Here is a 16,077-nt window from a genome sequence, read left to right as displayed (position 1 = left end):
TCATGTAGTCTGGAGGTTGTCCATGCAAGGGTGAGAATATTAAAATTAATTCTAAAATAAACTGGGAGTCAATAAAGAGAATAAAATGTCAGCTTGCTTGCTAGAGTCTGTTAAGAGTCTGACCGTAGCATTTTGTGTTGCTTGGAGACATGGCTGAGATTTATCTGCTATAATCTAGGTGCAGTGACACAAAAGCCTTAACATTTCAGAAGAGTAGACTATAATTCACAATTTTGAAATATTCCTTAAATAAAAGAAACAGAAAAGTGAAAACTCACTGGTTCGGGATAAACAGTCAACTAGGGTGTATAGCCTATGCAGCTGGTGAGGCTTAAAAGACACATACAGTTGAATGTCATTAGCATAGAAATGCTAAAAAACGGCAGGCACAAAGATTAAATGATACCTACTTAAGGAAGCATGTAAAATCAGAATAACGGTGGACCCAGGATTGAACCTTGTGGAGGTTAAACAAGCAATCTAAGAGGAGAAGGTGTACGCGCGAACAAAATGTCCTTCTAGAGCAGGGGTGGGGAACTCCAGGCCTAAAGGGCCGATGTCCTGCAGGTTTTAGATGTGTCCTTGATCCACCACAGCTGATTTAAATAGCTAAATTACCTCCTCAACATGTGTTGAAGTTCTCCAGAGCCCTGTCATTTAATTCAGATGTGTTGACCCAGGGTGATATCTAAAACCTGCAGGACACCAACCCTTGAGGCCTGGAGTTCCCCATCCCTGATCTAGAAGAAAAGGAGGATGATGAATCTACTGATTATTCAGAGATAGAAGCCAAAATCTTGAATAGTAATCAATAGTATCAAAGACAGCACTAAATTCAAGCGGTATGAGTACAGAACAATTTCCTACATTAGGCGCCATTAGAAGATCATTGTAGACCTTTAAAAGAGCAGTTTCAGTTACATACTGGCATTGAAGTGTATGATGGTTAATATACAGCTAATATAAGAGGGTAGGCCACTCATCGATCACCATGTATGAATTTTTAATGTAATCAATCTTTTCAGACTTTACCATAACTACAGTCCAGCTCTTCAGCCAAATACCCACGTACCACCATGGCTATCATCGGCGCTGGCTTTGATGACCATTCCTTTAGCAGTGATGAGAGTTACAACCACCTCTTCATAGATACAGAGAACACTGAAGTCAAAGGCTTGTACTTCCAGCGTGGTCAGCTGCTCCGTGGACGTGATGCCTCTTGGTTTGTGGATCCTTCCTTGCGGGCCCTCATCAATGTGGGAGGTATCCGGTATGCTTTTCCCTGGAGTACTTTGGAAGATTTCCCCCAGAGTCGCCTGAGTCACCTCCACTCCTGCACCACCCTGAGAGAGATAGCAGAGTTTTGTGATGACTACGACCCCTTGTGTCATGAATTCTTCTTTGATCGAGACCCTTTAGCCTTTCAGATGATCTTCAACTTCCTGGGCCGTGGGAAGCTCCGCGTGCTGCAGGATGTCTGCAATGTAGCTCTGCATACTGAGCTGCTGTACTGGGGCATTGATGTAGGACAGATGGCACCCTGCTGCCACCACCGCATGATGTGCTCAGTGGATGAGGTGGTGCAGCACCAGCGCAAGGAGGAAGAGTGGAGGGAGAGGAGAAGAGTGATGAGAGCAAATGCAGAGCAGGGAAGCTTCTTCCACAAGCTGGGAGAAGCAGTGGAGAACCCCCACTCTGGTTTTGCAGGCAAAGTGTTTGCCTTCATGTCTGTCATGATGGTTGTGGTCACTGTAGTCAGCCTGTGCATCAGCACCATGCCAGACCAGCAGCAGCAAGAATCTATGGTATGTACCAACCAAAGCAATGGTGTGCACGACCATGTTTTTTTTTAACTCCAAATATGAAATGAGAGTTTGCACTGTGGCACAGTTTATGATAAATAAGGGTCATTTTGAACTGTGAATCATGCAAAGCTACTCTTTAAAGTCCCATTTAAAGCTCACAGTACGTATTGGTATTATCTGCATTTTACCAGCCCTGGTACACTAGATATTAAGTTTGAACTGCAATATTCTAGTGTATTGCTTGTATTGCAATACTATAGCTTAATGCTTCAGTCGGAGTGGAAGCATATTTTTTTGTTAGTATTGGCCACTTTGGCCAGTGGGGTCATTTTAAGGGAAAATGTCTTAATGTGCAGCTGTGACTCAGGACGTAGTTTGAATTGTCTACAAATTGGGATGTTGGTAGTGGTGTGCAGATCGATATTGAAATATCGATTCTTCTGATACTAGTAATTTATGTTCTAGAATTGATTCTCATATTAAAATATCAATATTTTAGTACTTTCTGGTAAATTTGTAGTTTATCATTAACAGGAACACAGTGTAGTGCCATATCACCCTATTAGAGCACTTCGCTCTCGCTCTGCAGGCTTACTTGTTGTTCCTAGAGTATTTAAAAGTAGAATGGGAGGCAGAGCCTTCAATTTTCAGGCCCCTCTTCTGTGGAACCAGCTTCCAGTTTGGATTAATCTCTGGCTCTCTTCCACAGCATGTCTTTCTGCCGGAGGTTTCTTCCTGTTAAAAGGGAGTTTTTCCTTCCCACTGTCACCAAAGTGCTTGCTCATAGGGGGTCATATGATTGTTGGGTTTTTCTCTGTATCTATGAAGCGCCTCGAGGCGACTTTTGTTGTGATTTGGCGCTATATAAATAAAATTGAATTGAATTGAATTGGAAAGAAACTATATCATTCAGGTCGTCTAAATTGGATGGAACTACTTCCGCTTACGCCTTTCATGGTCATATGCGAAATATGCCTGTATAAATGTGTCGCGGCCCCTGGCGTGCACACTCACAACAATGGCTGAGTGTAAACGGAGTCATGTGTGGACGTATTTTACCTCCACATAAAGCCAAGACACAGTTTGCCATACATGTGGCAAGACAGTGAGGTGTTGTTAAACACCTCAGGGTAAATCCTATCACAGAATATGATGAGCTTATGTTGAGGCGAACTGAAGAGGAGGAGAGGGACAGGTGCAGCTGGGGCAAGACAGACATCTCTCGCAGAGTCCTTTAGTGCTGCAGGCAGGCAACGTGTTCAAATAGCGCACAACTTCAGTTTTTTTTATTTCTATATGATAATTCTGCATTATTAAGCAATAAAAACAAGTAGTCTGATGTCCTGTAATCATTATGAAGCTATATTATTACAATTACATAATACAATTATATATTGTATTATGAAATACTGTACAATGAAACATTAAGTTTTTGTACACAGCATCAGTATCATCGATACCATGAATTTTACTTGGTATCTGATCAGAAAGCAAATCAGTGGTATCGCACATCACTAGATGTTGGTGGTTTACTCTGTCTTCTCCAGCCAGAATGTCAAAGTATCCAAGAGCAAAATACTGAACCTACCGCCCCCGGTGCATCCATCAGACTGCGATGGTGCTTAGGTATAAAAAAAATCGCTTACATGAATAGATGTATGATTGTGTGAATGAGGCTTTGAGTAAAAAGTGCTTTGATTGATCAGTCAGAGTAGAAAAGTGCTATTTAACCACCAGTCAATTTAATGTGACTTTAAAATTTGGAACAACCTTTAGAGAGTTGGTAAATAAATTCAGTTAGACCTCTTTGATCAGTCAGTACTTACTGTACTTTCGTTATGTTTCTAAGTTGAACCATGTGTGGAACTTCAAATTTGACCCAATGAATTAGATTCTGTAGTTTCTGACAGTATTTATAAGTTTTTAGTTTTATCCTTGTTTAGTTGCTCATGTATTTATTTGTTGCTACTAGGTAGATATAAAAAGAATTTATAGCTGCAATCTGCCACGTGCATGGCACCACAAAATTGCTCGGCTCACAGTTGGAACCACTGGCATCAGCAATTTTGTGGCAATTTTTTACAGATGGAAATTACCTTGACCAACACTATGTAACAATTAGCTCTCAAACCGGTCAAAATGTGGTCTGGTTTTCAAAGGGAAAACAGGCTACATATTAGCACAACCATCATCATAACCTTGGTGGAAGAAAGGTACTAAACTAGTGTTTTGCACCAATGCTGGTTATCAGCCTACAAGATAATTATTAAATTGTGTACATTTAGATCAATTAAATTTACCAATGGATTTCTGTCTTTTGTTACTCTTGCAGGGTGAATGCTCTCAGAAGTGCCGAAACATGTTCTTGGTAGAGTCGATTTGCGTGGCTTGGTTCACTTTGGAGTTTCTGGTGCGATTTTTCCATGCACAGAGCAAGCTGGAGTTCATTCAGGGACCACTCAACATCACTGATATAGCCGCCATCTTGCCCTACTATGTTTCCCTGTTTCTTGAGTTTAAGGACGAAACAGTGCACGATATTGTTGCTGGTGCAGGGAAGAGCACTCTAGATAAACTGGGTCTAATCCTGCGTGTGATGAGGGCCTTGCGTATCATGTATGTCATGAAGCTGGCCCGTCACTCTATGGGTCTGCAGACTCTGGGGCTGACCATGCAGCGAAGCGTGACTGACTTTGGCCTGCTGCTGCTCTTCATCTGTGTCGCCGTGGCCCTCTTTTCTCCACTTGTCCACCTTGCTGAAAGTGAGCTGGCTCCAAATGCTGCTAGAACCCCCCAGCTAATGTTCAGCAGCATCCCAGCATCATACTGGTGGTCCATCATCTCCGTGACCACCGTGGGGTATGGAGACATGGTGCCACGCAGCATTCCTGGCCAAGTGGGGGCGCTAATCATCATCTTAGCAGGGATCCTCATCCTGTCCTTCCCTTCCACATCTATCTTCCACACTTTTAACCGCACTTACAATGAACTTAACTTAAAGAAGAGCACAAGAGGCTGTGGAAGGAAGAGAGGGGTGCTGAGCTTGCCACTGGGGCTGAAGAAAGCATGAAAGAAAGAGAAACATGGCCTGATAATTGGCCTGAAACTGATTTTCTGCCTGATCTAGATGATCATTATTACCTCTCCATGAAAGACATTCAAATGCTGGATAAGAACACAAGCCATCAACCACTTATTGCTCCTGCTACATTTTGATTATATGAAAATACATTCCTGATGGGACTTGGTGTACACTCAGAAAAGCTGTAGGAGGTAGAAAATATGGATATGTATTTTTATTTTTATTCCTATTTATTCTATTTATCCCCTTCGTATATTTTATTTATATTGTCTCTGTATTTATATATATGTGTGTGTGTATAACTCTGTAACTTCTGTCGGTGCTGTGCTTTTTTGGAAATCGAATTTCCCAGAGGAACCCACCCGAGGGATTAATAAAGTTCTATCTTATCTTATTATTTTTGTGATGATTGTGATAGCAAACTGGAAACTGCACCTAGAACAGAAACAGCTGCATTATACTGATAACAAAACTTCCGTTCTCAGGAAGCATCTGCACAGACAGATGCTAACACAAAGCTAGCCAAGAACCGAAACTAATGTTAAGGCAGTGATGAGCAGTAAGGGTTGTTGCAATGCAGCCTTTATTTTTTTCTCTTCAAGTTCCTACAGTAGTGTTCATATGTAAATGGTACAAAAAAAATCATGTGTCCTAAGTAGGACAGGGATTTGTGTTGGTGTGTGGGACTGTAGCTTAAGGTTTATATTAACAGTGTGTAATACATTACTTTTTGAGTAATCATCCCAACATTGTTCACCTACCTTTGTCGCATCTGCTTAAATGTAAATGTAGTGTATAACTGATTTATTATTTGAGTACTGTGAACATTTACTGTAATATACATTACCTAAACTTATATAGACTTTGGGTATGCATATTTATATGTGCTGTGAAACATGTCACGGTCCGGGGAAGTGTTATGTTAAACCTTGAATTTCTGTGAAACTTCCTATCTGTTCAATCTGTGTTTGGGTGCGCCTTTTCGCTTCGGCCTTTCAGCCTTCTGACAAAACGATCCACAAATTCATTAGTTTCTTGGTCAAAAAGGGGATAGACCTACATTTGATAGTGGGAAGTAGAGGCAGACAACTCCTTTAACAATAGTTACTGACAAAATGCTGATGCAACACTGTTTGTTGAAAATCAGTGTGTTTTAATGCTTTAATGCTATTAACCAGAAACCACTTTTTGTCCAACAAAGGGCAGACATGTTCATTAAACAAGCCCTGAAGAAAACTACAGCATGTCACTGTGGAAAGGATTTTCTCTGCTGCAGACTGCAGTACAATAATTACATAGTAATTGTTTCAGTGATTATACCCTGAAGGGAGACATATAAATCTAAGATATGCCCACATTACTTTATAGTCTTAATACAAGGTGGACTCTTGAAGCTGTTATCACTAAAGTCTGTGCCACGCAGGTGCATCACGCCTGGAAATGATCTGACAGCGACTGATCCGGTCTGGTGATTTGAGTGCAACAGGAAGGCAGAGTTGGGCTTCTGGGATATGCACAAAACCCTGGATTACTACAGAGGCCTGTAAAAGAATGGAAAAAAGTTAATTCTGGATGCAGAATGTTTGCCTCTGATGAGAGACAGGGATGCCAGGAGTTCACCAACAAAGAGTGGCATGAGGTTTAAGATGGAGAGAACAGGAGTGAGCCAGGGAGAAGGAGGGGAAACAGAGGCGGAGGAGGGAATGAAGGCCAGTTGGATTTAAAAGTTTGGCCAACCTTGAACAAATAAAACTAACTTTGCTTTTTTTTTTTTCTTTCAGAATAGTTTGGCCTGCAGAGTATCATTGCATTGAAACAGACAATGAATGGCTACCAAGGACTCTTGATCATTGGGAATGGTTCTGGGGCAGCTGTCTAGTCATAGTACTTCCAGGTCAACATTCGCACCGACTAAAATGTCAGTAATAAATGTCATTAAAAAAAAATCATGATCAAAAAGCTTGAAGATCAAACTGCATGTCTGCAAGGTGGAAAAGCATGGCAACCTAACCTGACTGCAGAGGAGCTGCAGGAAGTAGTTGCTGACACTTGAGTAGTTGTCCACTCCAATGAGCAGCAGTTTTGCACAAACAGAAACCACATCTCATTACCAAAAGAGATCAAAAGGACCTTTTTTAATCACAAAGGCCTAAAGTCTGTGGAGCAACATTTGGATGACTCAGATTGCTTTAAAATAAGCCATAATCAGTAACGGTATGTTGGGTTTAAAATGGGGGTAAAAAAAACAAAAAACAATTAATAACACCTCACCAGCTGTTAAACATGGAAGTTGACCTATTGTCTTCTCAGGTTTCTCAGGTTGTGTATCAATGAGTAGCTTGGAAGCTGTCCAGACAGATATTATATAGTGAGGCAAAAATACACTAAAGCTTCTCGGCTGAGCCACTGGAACGTGAATGAAAACCCAAACTTTTTCCTTCATAAAGGTGACATTTGACGATCTCCCCTGTATACTTAATGATGAGATCTGACACCTCAGTATATATCAGTAGAGATCACCTCCACTAATGTCTGATGCAAATACATGCTTCAAGAGGCAAAGAGTTAAAGATATAGGAACCTGTAAGACAGATTAATGCCATTATTTTATGCAAGTTATAATTTTAAAATATTTAATAACCCCAGGTTACCCGAATTTTTGTAGGCATGTACATGTGTTTCTTTGTACACTTGTCGCCTCAACATGAATCTGTTTACATAGCATTATATTGAGGGCAAAAAGAAAATCGTAAATGACGTAATCTTTGGGGGCTTAGAAGATTTATGTTTAGGTTGGGGTGACGTTTTGGTTAGGTCCTTTGGAGGGACAGAAACATGTAAGCACGTGTGTTTATATGACTACTTGTGATGTGGTACCCTCTGTTCTCTGGTTCATGGGAATCGCAAGCCTGTCATTACTTTTTTTCCTGATATAAAATAACCAGAGGAATGTCTGCACCACACTTAAACACTTTGTGTCTGACATCCCACTAAAACCATTTCCACACTGCCCCCAAAAGCCTCTTGCACTAAAAACAGCTTGTCTGCTCAACTGACCCTCAACCCTCGGCTGCTTGGAAGCTGCTGACTGCTCTCAGTCACTGTAACTGTATATTTAAAGGTAAAGCAGGGCTTGCACTACAAAAAACAAAGTTCCAGTAACAGCAACAGCAGCTGTGCTCCAAATCAGAGTGTGCTATTTAAAATAATCACAAAATAGATCTTAAGCTACAGCTCTGGGGCCTGAATTCAAGTCAAACGTAAAAAAACAGAACCTGAACCACTACTTATTCTAATTTTATAATAAAAATGGATCAAATGAGTAGTTTAAATGTAAATAGGAAAAGGAAATGATCACACAGCTCTTTAGTTTGAATTAAGTTTGCAGAACTTGATAGCATCTTTCAGTTCATTCATTTTGTGTTCTGGGAAGTATATTTTGCTGTTTTTCCATCCAAAATTCTTTGATTCTTTCACCTGTTTTCAGTGAAAGCCTCTAATAAGCAAACATACAGACATAGTTAGATTCTACTAGATGGATCTAGTGGAGCATTTAGAAGTTAAAGAGTCAAATAAGACGGGGTGAAGATCAAAACTAGAGCTAAAAGTGGATTAACACTGGACCTACTCTGCATTTGCATGTGAAAACTGCTTTTTTCTCAGCTCCTGACACCTTGTCAGGAGCAGTAACCACAGCAGCATTACAGCACAAAAAAATGAAATGTAGTACAGCTACGAATAGTCTGGAAAGGGACATTATAAAGTCTTATGAAGTGAATGGAAAAGAATTCTTAGCATGCAATTTTAAATGATGCTTGATTTCTTTTCACACAAATTTCTCTCAAGAATAGAAAACAGAGTGACACAAAAACAAGATGTGACTAAGTGACAAAGACAGATTAGGTGATGAAAACTTCTATACAAGTCACAATAATTTCTACTGTGAGCTCCAGGATGTTTTCTTTGTATACAAGGCTGACCAGTGTGCTGCTGCTCTTTGTGGATTTAGCAAACCAAATTCAATCGATGTTACAAGAGCTATCGTGGCGATTCTCCAAGCCCTACAGATGACAAAGTGTATATAAAGGTGGAATTTAATGACTCTGTGACACTGACATGAACACCGCTGCTGCTCAGCACTAGTCCAATATATTACATCACTGTTAACGTTACCACAGTAATACAAACTAAACACTTTAGCGGTACACTTCCTGGTAATTTGATGTAACCTTTGAATAACACAAAATTGTAAGACATCTGTTTGTTCTGCAGGTTGTTTCACTAAATTAAAAAACACAACTTCAGAACAATATCATATGTAGGCCCATTGTGTGATTAAAAATCCTGAAATAAATGAGGAAATTTAATATAGCCTGTTAAATTCCTATGGAATTTTTCCCAACAGTGTTTCTATCCTATTCAATTCAATTCAATGTTATTTTTACAGTGCCACATCACAACAACAGTCGCCTCAAAGTGCTTTATATCAGCTAGACCCTACAATAATACAGTACATACAGAGAAAAACCCAACAATCATATGACCCCCTACGAGCAAACACTTTGGCGACAGTGGGAAGGAAAAACTCCCTTTTAACAGGATGAAACCTCTGGCAGAACCAGGCTCAGGGAGGGGCGGGGCCATCTGCCAGGACCAGCTGGGGAGAGAGAAGGAAGACTGGATAAAATACTTATGCATCATGGGAATCTGTTGCTCCAACGGAACTTATTGTTTCGGACGAAAACACGAACACAGCGTACAGTCGAGTCTTAATAGCTTACTTACAACTGGACTCGTCAGGCACTCTTTTTGGCTGCAGTGGTTATTATTTACATGCTTCCAGCTCCCGTTTCTGCTTGATGACAGCTCGTACTTTTCCTTTTTCTCCCTCCCTCGCTCACAGACACATAACAGGTATGGCAGTCCATTCTCCCTGCAGCACGGACTACACTGCCCATCAGGCTACATTTTTTAGCGCTATGCCTGTAGCATTCTGCCTATTAGCTTAGCACAACAACAACAACAACAACAACAAAAAGGCGCTCTCTCACCCAGGAAACACACAGTAGCGCGCGTCATCCTGTAACCATGGTAACCGTAACGCTGCTGCCTGGAACAACAGAACATAGCTGTCAAACAAAACCCAAACAGTCCTGACCTGCGACAATGTGAAACAGGAAAATACCGCCGTGTAATCCATTTATTTCAACAAAGTAACTGTATTCTAAATACCACCTTTTTAAATGGTAACTGTAACGGAATACAGTTTTTGTATTTTAAATACGTAACGTCAGTACATGTATTCCGTTACTCCCCAACACTGACCACTGTTAATCCATTTGTTTATACTGATGCATCTGCAGTGGATTAGATTTCTTTATAGTATATGAAAGGGAATCCTTGTATTGTCAATTGCAGAAAACCTCAACATCTCGGCATTGCATGCATATATAAATGATAAAGCTTTGCAGCCTTTGCAGTTAGCAACTAAAGAGCAGATATTTCCTCAGTTGTGGAGGACAAAGTCAAGCTGAAAGTGAAACAAACAGATAAGTAGCTCTGCATCTAAATAGGTCAGCTGATAACTAATGTAGTTACCATAACTTTGTGAGGTGGGGATTGCTCTGCTGCCTCTAACTGGTCAAACATGAATAAATCCAGCTTTCACTTTTAAATCATTTTAGTTTCACTTACCTGATCCAAATATATTAAAGCCTAAACCACTAAAATTACATTTATTGTACTTCTGACCCCAAAAAATTTAACATAAATTTACATATTTGATTTATAGTTTTTTGCTACATCTGGCATGTTTTGTGTAGTTTATTGCTTACAGCTTTTGATCTTAAGCAAACAAAAACATATAAGTGTGTTATGGCCAGAGAAAGGACACTGATGATGTAGAAGTCTCATAAACTAATGATACAGTTGGAGTTAGATGTGAACAAAACAGTCATAAAAAGGAAACATGACACAGTTTTAATTAACAGTTTTGAAAAAAAAAAATCAGTGTCAACAGAATCAGCATACAGATATATTTAATTCTTAAAAGATTTACAATATCTTACATATGGTACATATTGAAAAGCGGGATAAACGATCTTTGGCACACTCAGTTTCCTGGTGATACAGACAGAAAACATACACAGTTGTAAAAAATGCATCTTTATATAGTCTTTTGATCTCTGCATAAGCGCTGTAGAAGGAAGACTTTCCCTTTTAGCTTTGATTTGTCATCTGTATTACAGTTTATGTCTCTGTGTACAACGTGCTTGCTTATCTGGAAAACAAAGTTAAGGCATAGCTTGGTAGAAAGAAAAAGAACACACACATACATTCACACACCCACAGACACGTATTCCTTTAATTTCCTGCTGGTGAGGATGGAATCTGTAGCATCATTAGTGTTAAGGCGCTGCTGACAGTTTGGCTCAAAGTTGAACACACAAAGGCACTTTCAGGCAAAAGGCACGTTAGAGTACATAAAAACATCTGTAATAAGTAGTAGGTGGTAAAGTGCACACTGAATATCTTTGGTATAGGATGTATTGCCCAGTTTGTTTCTCGTGGAGAGACCTTGAAGAGAAGCCCGTCAGACTCGCCACGCTCAGCGTATCTCGAGAAGCTTCCAGTTATCTTTTTTGGTACTGTAGCTACCAGCTGATTATGTCGAGCCACATCTTAAATGTGGCGAAGACCAAAAGCATCCAAAAGTTGATCTTTGCTGGGCTACAATGACAGATGACGCTGCGACTCACACTCGGCTTGGCTCAAAGTCCTACAAGAGCTGAGCTCCAGGACACTATTCAGAGTTTAGTCCTCAGTCCCATCCCAGGAAGTGGCATTTTTCTCACTTCTTGTCGCTAATGGAGCAGTCCACAGCTATGATGTTTTGTATTTCTGTAATTTTCACTTCCTCCTCTGGGATCTCCACCTCTACTGGGATCTTTAGTTCCTCTACAATCTTCTCCGCCGAGGAGCTCCGGCTGGACAGCTTGCCCATCTCGTCTTCCAGCTCAGAGATGCGTTCGGCAATGCAGTGTGCAGTGAGGCGGGCCTCGGGATCGTGGTCCCAGCATTCCTTAATGGTGGCGCACATCACTGCCATGCCCTGTAGAGGGAGGCAGAGAGCATGTGTTATCAGATAGAAACTTTTTAAAAGAGAGAGAGTGCTAGGAGAATTCTACAAAAGCAAAGATGAGTGCAGAAATAAAACTATTCTATATATGTAGTTTTTATATCCCAGTGACCACTGAAATAAAAGTCAGATAATTCCAAGATAGTCACGGAATGCTGAGACTTGGTTAGTTTAGTTAAAACTTCTTACATATGAAATCAAACCGGTTATAGTGGTTCTAAGAGAAGTTATAAATGTACAAGCACTGAAGTTAAAAAGCAAATTAAAAGCAACACTTTCATTATTTGGAAGCAGTGAACTCAGTCGGTTTTAGATGTTACAAATGCATAAGGCAGCTTTCACCTCATTAAACCAAAGTTTAGCTAATTGCCATTTTACAGTGAGCAGAGTAAAGTTGGAGGCACCTCTACTGAGACTAAACTGTTATTAAAACCAAACCTGTCTCCGTATTTAGAAGGTGGCTGACTGTAGCACAGTCAGCAAAGAGGCTGCCTGGAACCGCTGTGACTAAAAAGGTTGTAGTATTTATTGTACTTCAACTTTAATGCATCACATTTGTTAGAGAGCAATGCTCTTTTTTTCCTTCTCTCACCCCAACCGGTCACAGCAGATGGCCCCGCCCCTCCCTGCGCCTGATTCTGCCGGAGGTTTCTTCCTGTTAAAAGGGAGTTTTTCCTTCCAACTGTCGCCAAAGTGTTTGCTCACAGGGGTCATATGATTGTTGGATTTTTCCCTGTATGTATTATTGTAGGGTCTACCTTACAATATAAAGATCCTGTGGCAACTGTTATTGTGATTTGGCGCTGAATTGAATCTTCCACTTATGTGACTGGCATTTATGTCAGCATTAACATGTCTCTCTGTCTCTGCTGTCTTCACACAAACAAGCAAAGCAATTTATGATTAGGATTTACCAAAAAGATTGATTGAATATAGGGAAAGTGTTAAATGCAAAACTGTTTAAAGAGCAAAGAGACGAGCCACAGCCTATGCTGAAAAATGTTTTCAAGTGTCAAAGGCCGGCTTTTACTCTTTTACTGCAAAAATTAGTTATTTAAACTTGTTCTCACTCCATTGTGCTTATTAGCTATGAGTCCATCACACAGGTAAACTAACTAAACTAAACCAAAGAAAAATAATAATAAGCATAGAAAAATAAATAAACTACAACAAGTACAATGTACAAAAGGGGATACATTATCGTATAAATTAGTTAAACATACTATTACATTCAAAATGTACACTTGTATTATATAAAATTATGTGTGCAAAAAATCGTGACAATAGATACATATTTACTAATGTAAAATATGAAACTTATTTGAGTGTTCACACTCAATTGATTGATTGTGTTATTTTAATTTTCATCCTAACTTTTGTTCTACATTGTAGAAAGCTGCATCTACAATTTTGATTAGTACTGCAGTCTAATGCACTCACCTGGTGCCTGAGCCAGCTGTCGGGGATCTCAGGCCTCCCTCTGTCTCTCAGCACATTATCCTTCATGCTCTCCACACAGGGGTGCTCTCGCACTTTAGAGCCGTACGCCGGCTCGTAATCCTTTACTTCTGCAAAACACAAGCACAACTCACAGATCAGACATGGACTGCAGACCCTAAACTGAGCTGCAAGTAAACCACATCCTTCTTTACAGCCACTTGTATGTACCAGTATTTGTCATTTTCAAAATCTTGAAAGGTGCGTATGATGATATGTGAAAATTTTAAGATAAAGAAGAAAAGGAAAGAGAGGGAGAGGGAGACTGAGTGTGACAGGTGGCTGAGTTAACCTTACTAGAAAGTGCAAAAGCATCCTGGTATGAGGTCATTACACCCCAAAACCACTGAGCTTGAATTTCCACCCGAGCTTTGAGCCTTGTACGCTGGCAACAATAATGCTGACAGTGGGAAAGAATTGCTTTTATGAAGCCTTGGCGGGAGGAAAAATGCCCACTTTGGCACTCAAATGACGATCGTGTCTAAAAACAAACAAATCAGCTTCCGCTAACAAGCCATTATTTGCAACCTCAGAGCAAAGAACACCAAAATAACAATCGGTTATTTTTTTTACTCTTTTATGCTCAAAAAATAGCTGGGGTGCAGGGGGTGGAAGGGCATCATGTTGAAACCATGAAAAATGAAAAACAAGGCTCTGGGATTGGGTCCAAACCTCATGAAACCGAACTCACAACAGCTGCAGTCTGCCTCCAACCCCGGAAAGGAAGGCTCCCAGGATCTCACAGTTGCTGTGTAATGAGATACTAATCACTGCAAACTCATTTCTGTTTGCCCATCTGACACCGGAAATGATGCACAAATAATTAGCAAATAATCTATCCCTGGACGTCAGTGTTCTTATGCTTAATAACAAAGTGTTCTTCCCAACCTGTCAAACACTGGGTATTATTCTCTAATAAACTGTCATTTGTGCTACATTTTGCTGCAGTTTGCTTTTCTCTGTTCTGCTGCCTCCAAACCAATGGTCTTTGGAAGTCCATTTGATTCTAAAGGGAACTAAATCCTGACCTGGTGAGTCACACAGGTCACACTCAGTCCAGTGTCTGGGTGGATCTCTGGGTGTTTTAGTCAGTTGAGGCTGACCACATTTTAGACCAGGTCTAAATATCCTTGACTCTATTTGGGCTAAGTACTCGGTTTCCCTTTACATTCGGTCTCTCGTTTTCCAAAATATTAGTCATGTTTGGTTAAGTTTCACTAGTTTGGTTTGCAATTCTTAAACGCCTGCTGCTCAATGTTCGTTCGTGAACTTTCAACAGCCTCACAACCATTTAACTGGCACCTCTGAACCTTCAAATCATCTCACATTGTCTGCAACAGCACTTTAAGAACTTGGAAATTTTTCTAAACTTAAAGTGTATTTACCACCTTTGACCAAAGATGCAGTCATTGGTATGTCACTACCTATAGTAAAATCCTAAATTTCCAAACTCAATATCCTTTATGAGATACAGAAGTCATTTCTCAATATTTACCATCTACATACATTTTTCTATATTTTCACTACCTAAACATTTTTGGTACAGTATAAATTATGCTATACTATAATTTGCTATTACCGTTAAAACTACAGCTACAAATGTTACTCCCTTGTTTGTTTAAAATGACACTAGAAATGATGGGAGATTACATTGGAAGTCAAGGGCTGCATTATGAAGCACTACCAGAGCAAGCTAGGCTAACACACAGCTGTCACTCAAGCTAACCAGTGTTTTTTTCTGCATGTATCTTTAATAAAGGACCTATTATCTGAATAAGCTTTAGGTGATGAGTGTCAATTCCCCATTTTAAATTTATTTATGTACAGTGAGAGAGTGGAAACACGAATTCAGAAAGACCAGAGTTGAAGAAAGCGGCACTTGTAGCTGTTCAAATTCCCATTTAATCTCAAAGCACTTAGTAAATGTCTACATAGCTATGTATATTTCCATATCAACTAGATGCTTTGATGTAGTGGTTAGCAGAATGATGCGGTGAAATATATGATAAGTGATGCAGTCTCATATAACCACGTGCAGCCCTGCTGCTTATCCTCAAATACAGGAAGTTAGGAGGTTGGGGTAAAATCCCGCAGACAGGAAACTGGAGGGCTAGGATTGGGACTATGTGCAGAAACGCTGACTCTACAGACCCACACTTCCTGTTTTGACATGTGGAAGTTCCCTCAGTTTTAGTATTTTAAAACAGGACCCAGCCGGGCATGGCCCATTCCCTGCAGGGCTATTTATGCCAGGCCTGGTATTGTCCTCAGCTTTCTGCTGTTTAGATCTCCTGCTGTGGAGCTGGTATAAATACCACACATTTTCCTGGACTGCATACAGCTGAAGCACAGAGTTGAAAACAGAAATAAAAAGAGGTGGAGTACCTTCTAAACATCAAGACATCACAGAGTGGAAAAGGTCCTATTTCATGCTCCATTACTGATTTGGCTCTTGTACACTTGTCCTTTTTCTGTGAATGATACATGGGGACTACACATGCGGTCTACATGAGGCGGGGCCTGTTTTCCTTCTCTGGACCTTTGAAAAGCTATGA

At 40.2% G+C, this 16,077-nt stretch overlaps 1 protein-coding gene and 1 pseudogene across 2 annotated transcripts in view; one reads left to right on the top strand and one right to left on the bottom strand.

The window, feature by feature from the left end:
* The first annotated feature begins 1,076 nt into the window (after positions 1–1,076).
* Positions 1,077–5,021, top strand: LOC146622246 (voltage-gated potassium channel regulatory subunit KCNG2-like; annotated as a pseudogene).
* A 5,896-nt stretch (positions 5,022–10,917) lies between these two features.
* tgfbr2b (transforming growth factor beta receptor 2b) overlaps positions 10,918–16,077 on the bottom strand; it is a 43,877-nt gene continuing 38,717 nt past the window's right edge. For both annotated transcript variants that reach the window (XM_085366117.1, XM_085366118.1), the window contains 2 exons: positions 13,466–13,593; positions 10,918–11,998 (listed from right to left, as the gene is read on the bottom strand). In XM_085366117.1, coding sequence (XP_085222243.1) covers positions 11,738–11,998; positions 13,466–13,593 — 389 coding nt within the window. In that variant the 3' untranslated portion in view covers positions 10,918–11,737. The remainder of the gene's footprint in view (positions 11,999–13,465; positions 13,594–16,077) is intronic.

This window comes from Diplotaxodon limnothrissa, linkage group LG11, assembly GCF_057381915.1.
Source record: "Diplotaxodon limnothrissa isolate DT_005_m linkage group LG11, D_limnothrissa_male_GT1.1, whole genome shotgun sequence".
Taxonomy (NCBI): Eukaryota; Metazoa; Chordata; class Actinopteri; order Cichliformes; family Cichlidae; genus Diplotaxodon; species Diplotaxodon limnothrissa.
The sequence above is the reverse complement of the archived record's forward strand: the minus strand, read 5'-3'. Positions and strand labels throughout refer to the sequence as shown.